This window comes from Nipponia nippon, unplaced genomic scaffold (genome assembly GCF_047370975.1).
Source record: "Nipponia nippon isolate SJK-2023a ecotype South Korea unplaced genomic scaffold, ASM4737097v1 scaffold_17, whole genome shotgun sequence".
Taxonomy (NCBI): Eukaryota; Metazoa; Chordata; class Aves; order Pelecaniformes; family Threskiornithidae; genus Nipponia; species Nipponia nippon.
Window position 1 is genome coordinate 2,780,184 of NW_028262333.1, and position 10,795 is coordinate 2,790,978.

Genomic DNA, 10,795 nt, shown 5'->3' on the forward strand with positions numbered 1-10,795 from the left:
TCAGCAGCCCGTGTTCGGCTGGAGGAACTCTTGTGGCAGCTCCTCTGCAGAAATCCAGGGCAGAGAGCCTCCCTGGAAATGAGAGAGGTGTTCCCGGGCCTCGGTGCTGTAGCCTTTCAGCTGGTGTCTGGGAGAAATGCGTTTTGCGAGTCTGATTCTCACTTTAAGGCCTAGTCCTGCAATTTTTTGCATAGCTCCTCTGAGTCAACAAAGCACCCTCCTTCCCTTTAGGACATAAAAATCAGGATCAGGCCCTCATTTGGAAAAGCAAGTAATAAACCGAGTAATACAACCGAGCGCTCCAGTGGCACCGAGCATCTTGGCTGACCCCAATTACCGCTTCCCTGAAATTATGCCGTTGGAGGGAAGCAGACAGCAGTTTTGCTGCATACTGTCTACGTGTCACTGCTTAGCCCTAAGAACAGAAAAATCTCCTATATTATTTTTCTATAGGTTTCTTCTGCATGGCTAACGTTTAAATAACTTTTTTTAATCATTGGGGGGGGGGGGGGGGCGAGGTTCTTTCTTAAGTACGGAGAAATCTTGTAGCAAGCCTGACTAGGCAGAGATGTAGTTATGAGTGAGATGGCAGCAGTCTGCTGCGTCTTGGGAACATCAATAGCGTAGGGAGAAGGCTGTATCTCTGCGGGTGGGGAGTGGAGCACCTTTGCAGCTGTGTAACCGGTGCAAAAAGGGAGTATCGGTAAGTGGTAATGGCATCCAGAGAACAAACACGGGCTGTGACATTTTGCCCTGGCGAAAAGCCACTGCTAGTAATTTTGTGGATTTTTAACGGTATTGCCTCTCTCCTTGATCTGTGTCCCCTCTGATGACTGCTCCAGCCACCTCCTCTAGTGAGGAGGAGCTTCCCAGTGATCTCTCCAGACTCCCTAAGAGCACAGCAGCCTCCTTTCATCCTGGGGGAAGCTGGGTTCCCAGACAGTGCCGCCTGTGTAGCGTGGATCATGTCCAGAAACTGCTGAGCACAAGTCAGGTGTTGAACTCTTGCTTTGCCCCATGAATTTTCCATCAGTTTTGCTTCTGAGCTTTCCTGATTAATGGAAGCTTTGCCATTGTTCTGTGGTAGTACAGGTGATGTTTGCCTTAAATGGTGTGCATGGCTGTGCAGGGAGGTTGCACCGTGATTCAGCAGGACATGTTGCCTTTGGAAGAAGAATTAGTTATTAGTGCTGCACAGTTTACTCGGCCAGTGGTGTTATTTCTGACCAGTAGGTGATGAAGGGAGAATAAAACTTTCCAAGAAAAACTGAGTCTATGGGAGGGTGAGTAGCTACCAGACAGCACGGAGCTCTGCACCTAGCAAAAAAAGAGAAATGGTACAATTAACTGTCTGGCTAATTTTTTCTTCTTCTTCCTTAGGCTGGTGGAGACGAAGACGCTGGCAGGACTGTGTCTGAGTGCAGTCCTACAGCCGCTGACCATGTGTCGTGCCCGCTGTGTGACCAAGGCTTTCCAGCTACGGAGATCGAGCTGCATGCCATGTACTGCAACGGCATCGTGGGAGAGGAGGCTGGCGAGCACAGTCCAGGTCTGCCAAGCGCCACTTCTCTCTGTTTGCTCTTTGTCCTCGTCCCCCGTTCCTGTTTACTCGTGGCCAGGTGCTGCAGTCTTGTCCCTCGGGATATTTGGTGCATGGTGTGGCATGTAGGGCGATTTGTTCACTCTGCCTTGTTCCATCTCCGAACCGGCCAGGAGAGTGGTATCGGAGGCTCCTGTGTTTCCAGCATCTCCTGCACGGAGACATCTTCTCTCTGATCGACTCCATAATTCAGCACATTATTAGTCCCTTGGAAAGTGTATAAGCCGAATATTACCCCAGGATCTAGCTCTGGATGCTTCAGGCAGTACTCATAAAACACGTCTATTGTGTGTTTTGTGAGGACCTGCGGAGCATCTGCCAGTGGTAGAAAATGGCAGGCTCCCGAGCCACGCGGGTGAGCGTCCTTCAGGGCTCTCGAGAAGGGAGAATGTTCTGTACCACTCCAAGCGCGGCCTGCATTCTGCAGCGAGTCTGACATTTCTATGTGCAAAAATGGCTTGTTCAGCTGCAAGAGATTGCAGAAAAGTTACCCTCTTGTTCCTCTAAAATTGCAAAATGATAGCTATCGATCTGGGAGCTTGGATTTTTCTCCTTCGTGTGAAGAGTGAGGCATAGAAGCACGGTCAGAATGCCTGTATTAATCCTCTTTGCAGTCTTCTCCCTATCAGTTTTCCGTAGCCAACCTTTGTAGAGCTTAAGTGAACAAATACACTGGTTGGTTATCAACATATTCAATAAGTTATGTTTTAGCTGCTGCTTGAAATGTAAAGTCTGTGTTAGCACAATGTCAGGTAATATCAAAGTACTAGCTTGTAATAAGATTAACTTTTCAGGTTGTGAATACATAATTTTCAGTTACATACTGGGTTATTAAATGCAACCTAAATCTATGGTGTTTAAGCACTTTGAGCAAATCGGAGCTAGTACAAGAATTGTAACTTCTGCATTCCTCTAGCAGGAGGAAGTTTCACCTTGTAATCTTAATGCAGAGTTGATGTAGTTTTAAAATACAAGGTCCCTGTTATGCTAAATCTTTGGGGGTGTGACGTGGGTCCTGTCAAGATAACAGGAGCCAGAGTAGCGGCTTGGTGCTGAATTTTGGTGGGGAGTTCTCTCTGCAGGCACAAACCAGCTACGAATGCAAAACATTCAGCTCGGGCGAATCACAAATTATCACAGTTCCTCTCCCATCCTCAACGCTGATAAAGATCTCATCCGCGCTACAAAATGGAGCAGATTTTTTAGTATGCCTTTTAGCAGGAATGTCTTTGGCCCTGTGGTAATCGGGTCCCTGGTGTGGCTGGACTGTGAGTATATCCATTGATCCCGGGGAATCCTGACTGTGATCAGGAAAAGGCTTTGAATTCTTTGGCAGTGCGAGGGAATTTGTTCTTTCCTTTGGTGTTGGCTTTCAGCAGGACAGAGTTCAAGGCTGACCTCTCCGCTCTGCTTCCAGACTGGTCTCCTTGGGGATGTTTGTAAGGGTAGTTATTTTGGAATTGCTGCTCTGCTGTTCCGGCTTGTTCAGAGCAATCCCCCCCGTAAGAAAACTAGCCTGGAATAAAAGGGATTCTGGTCTACAATAACGGCTCTAAGCAGAGCAATGGTTTTGGGACAAAATCACAGTAATTTGGGGTTTCTATTGCCAGTTATTGTAGTATTTTCCCTGTAGAGACCAGGCTTTATTAGCCATAAGCGTCTGCGACGCCTGTGTTGCTTGCACCCAGGCTCTTCGCAGGACCGCGGGCATCCTGGACTTGGAGCAGCACGTACGTGGGGCAGGATCCTGCCCGCCTGCCGGGCTCTGGCTCGTGGGGCACCTCGGTCCGCTTCCCAGCGGCTGTGCGAAGGCAACAGTCACCCAGAGAGGTCTCAGCCGATGGGCTGGTCAGCGGGGTTTGGGTTGAGTAGGCAGGGATGATGTTTAGCTCTGCGCAGAGGCCAGACAGTAGCCTGGCACAGCTGTGCAGGTACAAAAGGACTCTGTTTCCAGGGCTGTTACCTTGGCATCCATCACGAGCACAAAATCCATAGGTAAAGCTAGTGCATGGGGAGAAAAAAGAGGTGGAAGAATTGTCTTCTGAAGCAAATGCCAGCCTCTGTGGGTCCAAAAGCTGTTGTCTACCGCTGCAGCACACTCTGCTCTTAGCTGGCGGCTGGCTTCCTCGAGAGCACAGCAACAGCCTTGTGTGAGAGAAAATCAAAGTTCTGCCTTCTAAGCCATGTCCTGATCTGTTAAGAAAAGGCAGCTTCAGTTTTTCCTTTGGTGCACTGGGTCAGGGGTTCCTGGTCTGTCTTTGGACTTATTAATCGGATTTGCTCCTATGTCTCTAGAACTGCAGATTATGCAGTCCTGCAGACTGTAGCTGTCAGTGCTTTTTGTTTTAAAATTACGAAAGGAGGGGTTCTTGCTGGTTTTACTGCTCTTCTTCCCTCTTCTAATCACGCACCAGAGTCTTGCAGTGTTATGTATCAGGAGGCCAGCTCAGTCTGGCTGATATTTAAGGACAGGTTTCCAAATGAGTTAGCTGGGCAAGATGAGATATAGTTGCTTCCCCTACGTATGTACATGGTTGCCCTGGCTGGATGCCCAGACCGCCACATACCTGGGCAGTATGAAAATCTGATCATGAATTCCCATTTTCCTGTGGTCTGAGTAAATAAAAAAGAAGAGCCTGCTGTTGCGTTAGCTACTGTACCAGGCTGGGGAACGTCCAGGTCCCGGGTTTCCAGCTCGGTGACTGGTGTTAATTCCAAGTGAACAAGCGGAACTGTGAAAGTGCTGGCCGAGCTCCCTCTTCCTTCAGGCACTCGGCTGAAGGGCTCGCTTGTGTGAGAGGGGCTCTGCTGGAGTCACCGCATCCATTGCCCGCTGCTGCCGCCGACACAGGAACCCGCTGGTCTCAGTCTGCAAGCGAGTCTCGGCCACTACCGTGTGCAGCAAATAGTCTCAAGCTTTGGGACATACTCTGTTCCTCTTGCCCTCCATCTACACGCTCCCAACCTCTCAGTTCCCAAGTGAGCCCAGGAAAATGAGGATTTGGTATATCCCTTCCTCCCAAAGCCTCAAATGCAACCCGATGCAGCCGTCAGTCTTCAGCAGCAGCACTGGTGATGTTAAAAAGCTCCTGACATCAATAGAAGAGGCACTTATACCGCAGAAAGAGTAACGGAACGGGTGCAGGGGAAAGCTTCATCACTTCTGAGAAAGGATAAGATGCTGGCGAGCCTGCCACTAACAGGATCCTGCACGAAAAGTGATATGGCTGGTAGCGAGAACGGGGAGGAAGCTGGTGGGTCGAACCGCAGGTGGGTCGTGCAGAGGGACGGGGAGCTCGGTGACGATGGCCTCGCAGCTCCGCACGCCGACCTGACCCGGCAGCCCCAGGAGGTGCCTGGGGTGGGCATGCTGATGGCGGAGCTGTGCTGGGGAGGGTTTGCTCCTCTTCCCCAGGCTGCGAGCTGGAGCCAAGCACGCCAAGGATGACTTGTCAATCAGAAGAAATGCCAAACCAGGGAAATGGCTGTTCTCTGGTTACAGAGTGGGTCTGACCCAGCAAAGAGCACTGCAGAGTTACAAGGTTCCCGTCATGCAGCAGGTCAGCCCTGCTCTGTGGTGGGGATTTTCCCCACGCAAGTGTTTTCCCGTGTTCTGAACCCCCTTCCTGCAGGCGGCTGGTGTGTTTTGGCAGGGGTCATGCCTCGCCAGCTGGCCCTGTTCTCTTTCCTGTGCCTCTGCTTCCAGCAGCACAGCTGGGGGTCTTCCCCTGGGCAGCTGCAGAGCCGGTCCCAGACATCTCTAATGGGCCCGTTATGCCAGATGTGTTCACTGCTTTTGGAAGAAAATAGAACTGATTAACACCTGAGCTGGTGCACGAGGCTCCCGAGACGGTGTTAAAGGAATATTAACGAGTGCACGCTGATTTGGAGAGCAGCTTTCACCACACTGTCAAACGCACGGGTTAGTTGGGTTGTTGGGAGGCTGAATGGCCTGGAGGGTGGCTGTGGCTATCAGTCCTTCTCGTCAGGCTGCCACTTCGAATCTGGGCCAGGCTAAGTTAAAGAGAGATGTCCGCTTCAGTGCCTGCGAGAAATGAGCTGTTGGTATCAGTCGTCGCCTACGAGACAATAGCCGCGTCCTAGGAAATGCTCAAGCTTGTTTCTTCGGCGTGGATGTCTCCTGTCAGCCCCAACAGCTCCTGAGCATCTCGCAGTGCATTTGCTGGTCGTGGCTGCAGATCGGTGACGGCTACTAAGAGAAAGGCCCTGTTGTATCAGCATCAGGGATGGATATTGGGGTTGCCTAACACTCTGGAAATGGGGTTTTGCTAAAACTCTGAAGGATTCCCTTTGTTCTGCACAAAATTTTGTGTGTCCCTTTCTTTATCACAGATGGTGGGCCAACAATAACAGGTTTGTCGTGCCTGTACCTTGGATTCAGGCCTTTCTCCTAAAGAGAGTATGGGAAGCAATGTTACCGGGCTGTAAAACAGCTCCCGGCGTTGTCCCCTTAGCCAGCTTGCCTGAGAGCGCTCGCTGTGACATCTGTTTTGGAGCTGGAGTCTTGAACATCCCTAGTGAAGCAAGCTAAGCTATCTGATATGTTCCCCAAGGATCTTTGCTGGTGGCATGTCAACAGGAATACGCTGAGAGGAATTCGACTGAAAGAGACAACGCTCCGACGTGCTCCCTGCAGATGCCTGGAGAGCAGGTTTGGAAAGGCTGCTTGGGCTTGCTGAAGGAACAGAAATGGTTGGACCCGTCGTCAGCATGCTGGTCAGCCGGGATCACGCTAGCTACCCACGCGTGTCGGAGCTGGCCCGTCCCCGCTGCCGCTGGACAGCAGCACCACCGATGCTTAGCCCTGGTAGAGATCTTCATCCAGAGGCCCTGCAGAGCTCTATGTGGACGGCAGTACAGATCACCCCCGGTCCACATGGGCAGTGGAAAAAGCAGCAAGCGTAGGTTAATCGTTGTAACCTTCCCTTTCCAGCGTGAGCTGTGTCCCTCCCCAGCCAGGCTCGCTTTTCCTACCGCATCTGCAGAAGGGCTGGTGTCTCCGCACAGCCCTGGCCTCGGCTCTCCTTCCCCCTGAGCTCGCAGTTGCCGCACTCCCTCCGCTGCAGCAGACACAGGTGCTTTAGTTTGGCAGGGAGCGGTGCTGCGCTGCCGGAGCAGCTGTGTAACTCTTCTCCCAGGCTGTTGCGCTGCTGCGCATCAGCTTTAAAATTACTGTAAACTGCATACTGTTGATCCAGCTGTTTCTGGCAGAAGACAAGTTACAGTGTGAAATGGCTAGCTGGCTTCCGAGTCCGGGGAAGGTAACTTCTTCAGTATCCCCCCAGAAAAAAGGAGAATTGGGCAGCTACCTCTTCGGCCCGTGCCAGTCCAGTATTTCTTTGCCTCTACCATCACCTCTGCTGCAGCCTTGAGTGGAAGAGGTTGAAACGTGTTGCATTCGGACATGGTGTAGGGATGTTTTTGGGGTGGATGGCAGGTAACTCTTTGTTTTTTCCTCCAGTGCTCACCCGGCGTCAGAGAGAGGCAAGAAGTAAAGCTGCCAGTGGTGAAAGCGGCCCAACATCCTTAGAGATTGACAAGTAAGTAGGTATGCTTGCTCCTCCGACATCGTTTCTGTGCTTCAGTTCTAGCTTGCCTGTGGATGTCTTTATTCCTGTATAAATGCTGGCCGTTGGCCTTTATAGCAATGTTTCCCTAAGAAATTGCCTTCTCTCAGTGCCTCTTGTTGCAGTGCTGGCTATATTTATAGCAAAGCAGGAGGAATTTGCTGCTCTCAGATTGTTTATTTTTGCACTAGTTTCCTTTCGGCCCGATCCACAGCGGGTCGGGGACGTGTGGTCTCTGGCCGCTGTGAGGGGAGCTGTAGCTAAAATGGTGCTAACTCAGCCAGTTTCTAATGGGAGATTTGAGCTTGGTAACCCCAGGAAAAGAAGAGGCTAGGACAGGGAGGCTGTCAACATGGCACCTGTAGTGATATTCTTAATTAAATTAGACTTTCAGAATAGCAGTGGCTTTGTTTAATCTCTTCCCATGCAGCCCCTCCTCCTGCCACCCACACAAAGCATCATAAGAGAGGATCTGACAGTAAAATCCCTGCTATGGAAGCAATTTTGCTGTTACAAACAGTGGATGGCAACATCACTAATGGAATTAGGCTAATTATAGAGAGGACAGCTTCTGTTTAGACACATTATCTGGGTAATCAGCACTGACTGGAAAGAAAATACGGGAAAAGTACTGCAGAGTTTTGCTCGACGGGGGCTCTCCGTACGCATTTTAGAGCCTGGGGTGAGTTTTACTAGGAGAGTACTGCTTATCAAACTGAACACAATGCTGCTGGGGCTGGTCCCTGGGGGCTCGTCTCTCCTTGGAGATGGTCCGTTCCTGAGCAGCTCTCCGGGTGGATGCTCCCCTCCTGAAGAACCAGTGCCCTCTTCTGCACGGTTCGGTCCCCGCCGAGAGCTGGCACGGAAGCGAGCGTAGCTGTCTAAATCCACGCCTGACCTTCATCTCCTTTCACCCAGGATAATTTTCTTCCCAAGCACACTCAGTCGTCCTGCGTGAGCCTGGGCATCTTCTACACAAATGAGGGGGTTTGAGGAACGCGCTGTGCCAGCCCCCCAGCAGGAGCCTGTGCTCTGCATTCCTCTCCCAACATGGCAGGGTGTAAAATGGAGACAGTGCGGAGAAAGACTTGATTTACTAGTCAGACAAGTTCATCCAGCCCTGGTAAAATGTCTCTCTGATTTAACACACTTGGTTTGCTTTTCAGGCAGAATTTAACTCCCCTTTGCAAAGCCCTCGCACTTCATTTCTGTGGATTTTGACAGGGTGCTTTATGTCTGGGGAGAAATCAGTGGTGTTTGAGATAGTTAGATGAGCAGATCTGATTACTGTCCCGCTGCTGCAGCAGCAGGATACAGAGGAACAGGCAGGGAAAACTGATAATCACTCAGTCTTTGCGATTGGTGCCGGCCTGACCCCACTGAGCGAGGCCCGATCTGGTGACATGTCTTCTCCGTGGCGTGGCCTGGAGGAGGAAAGTCACCGCTGGTGGCTGGGAGCCCGGTGCAGGGCCAATCCTAATGCGGTGCTCTGTCCTTTGCTGCCTGGCAGGTGTGAGAAGTGCTACCTCTGTAAGTCACTGGTGCCACTGCTGCAGTATCAGAGGCACGTGGACAGCTGCCTGCAGGCTGCTAGGCAAGCTCAGGGAACCAGGAGGCTGCGAAGCGCCAAGGTGAGGGGCGACCCCGCAGACCGTCTCCTTTGCTTTGCGCTGGGTTTGGGGCTGGGTTGGCAGCAGGAGCGCTTTCCCTGGTTGACGGGATGAGCTGACCTGGTGTAGGATTGCCTGTCCCTGTGGGCCGCCGTGGCCAGAGAACTCGTTGCCCTCCTTCCCGCGATGCTCTGCGAGAGCATGGACCGGTCCCAGGGGTGAGCTAATCCAGCGGAGCTGCCAGTAACCTCTCCAGCAGGCAGGCAGCTAGGGCTGTCCCACTGCCAGACAGCGGGCCTCGGTCCTGCAGGCTTCCTCGGCTGAATATAGATGGCGTGGAGGGCGGTGTCAGGGCGACAAGCGTGTCTAACTCTATCCACAAGCCCTTTCCTATGGGAAAGGCTTCGGAGCTGGAGCAGGGAGAACCGCTCGGTGCCGGGAGCAAACCGCAGCGTCCTGGGAGAAACGTGGGGGAGCGAGCGTGGTGGAGGTGTGCCGGGGGTGAGGGACGTGCCTCGCTAGGGGAGGCGGGAGGCAGGAGCGGGGGCAGCAGCTGGCTCGCAGTCACTCGCCAGGTGTTGGCCCCCGCCATGCTTTATCCTGCTCGTGGCGATCCCGGGGGAGCGCAGAGAGGGTCCTTCCAGGCCTTCCCGCTGGTTCCTGTGGGCCAAGCCCTCGTGCCGCAGCTTTGCCTGCGCTCAGCAATGTGATTCTCGGCATGAAGCTGCAACATGATGTCTTAGTTTCGTATAATCCCTTAAATCCATCACAGGCCTCAGCCCTTTGGGGATTCAGATGCAAATGATGAGATTTCTGGTTGATGATTTTGGTTGGGATACAGCCAAGCGCTGTGTGGTTCAGAGTTCTGCGGGGCACAGCTGCGCCTGCACGTGACCGGCTCCGTGGGGGCTGTTGGACTCTGTCCCCGCGCCCCACAGCCACCTGGCGTCATGGGGTCCTGCACGCAGGTACGGGGCACGGGACGGCTCGGCAAGGCTCTGTGGTTCCTCTGGCCCTGCCTTGTGCTGCGGTGGCAGCTCACCGGGGGGAGCGGGTCGTGCCCGGGCATGGGCTGGACCGTTGGAAAGATTCCTAGTGGCACTGTTGGGCTTGCGGGTTCCTGCCACGGCCCATTTTGGGGTGCTTTGCAGCTCGAGCCCTGCAGCCGGGATGCCAGTGCCTTCTAGAGCCGTTCTGGGGGCAGGGAGCAGCCAGGAGAGAGGACTTCACTGGGCCAGCAAGGCTCAAAGCAGCCAGGCCAAGTGGTTTGCCCTTAGCCTGCGTGACCAGCGCAGCTGCATCTTCCCCGGGGCTGAGAGGGGGCATGAGGTGTGCGTTCCTCGTCTGGCTGTGCCCTGGAGGAAAGCCCTTCCCTCCAGCACCGTGCCCTTGGACAGAGCAGGATGGGGCCTGCCCTTGGAGGCACGGTGCTGGGGGATGTGCCCGAGCCGTGGCCAAGCCCCTGGTTGCCCAGATTTCTCTGTCGCAGCCCTGTGGTTGCTGGCTGGGCTTGGGGATGGCTTCCTGCACCCTGGCCTCCCTTCTTACCGGGCTCTGCTTTATGAACTGCTCTCAGCTGCCTCTGCTCGGGCACTGGTCAGGCTGGGCACGGGGTGGTGCCCTTCCCGTTGGCAACTGGCCGTGCTCAGCTGGAGGCCCTGGAAATGTAGCGCTGCCATTTGTGGGCTGGGGAAACGTGTGGCCACGGGGCCACCCCGGCTACCGGCTTCCCTCACGGCAGCGCTGTGACGGTGGTTCTCCTCTCCTTGGCAGGACGTTGGAAGGCAGGAGAGGGGACTCCTCAGGATGCTGGAGCTCTCGGAAAGCAAGTCCGCAGGTGGGAAGCTGCTTTCTGTGCCTGCCTGGCTGGGTCAGGGCTGCCCTTTCGCACCTCTCCCCTTGCACTCTGGGACAACACATTCCCCTTGAAGGGGTCTGTTCTTCCCGCGGAGGCTGTGGGCTCAGCGGGCGGCCGTCAGCCCCCAACACCCCCCTGC

At 53.6% G+C, this 10,795-nt stretch overlaps 1 protein-coding gene across 18 annotated transcripts in view; it reads left to right on the forward strand.

Moving 5' to 3' along the window:
* Positions 1 to 10,795, forward strand: part of UIMC1 (ubiquitin interaction motif containing 1) — a 39,008-nt gene that overhangs the window by 27,593 nt on the left and 620 nt on the right. For 10 of the 18 annotated variants that reach the window (XM_087753812.1, XM_087753829.1, XM_087753815.1 and 7 more), the window contains 6 exons: positions 1,381 to 1,549; positions 5,954 to 5,974; positions 6,175 to 6,522; positions 7,083 to 7,161; positions 8,699 to 8,819; positions 10,572 to 10,635. In XM_087753812.1, the coding sequence (XP_087609938.1) occupies positions 1,381 to 1,549; positions 5,954 to 5,974; positions 6,175 to 6,522; positions 7,083 to 7,161; positions 8,699 to 8,819; positions 10,572 to 10,635 (802 nt within the window). Of the gene's footprint in view, positions 1 to 1,380; positions 1,550 to 5,953; positions 5,975 to 6,174; positions 6,523 to 7,082; positions 7,170 to 8,698; positions 8,820 to 9,570; positions 9,747 to 10,571; positions 10,636 to 10,795 lie in introns of those variants that run through there. The other 8 variants (XM_087753825.1, XM_087753826.1, XR_015703866.1 and 5 more) reach the window with 7 other exon arrangements.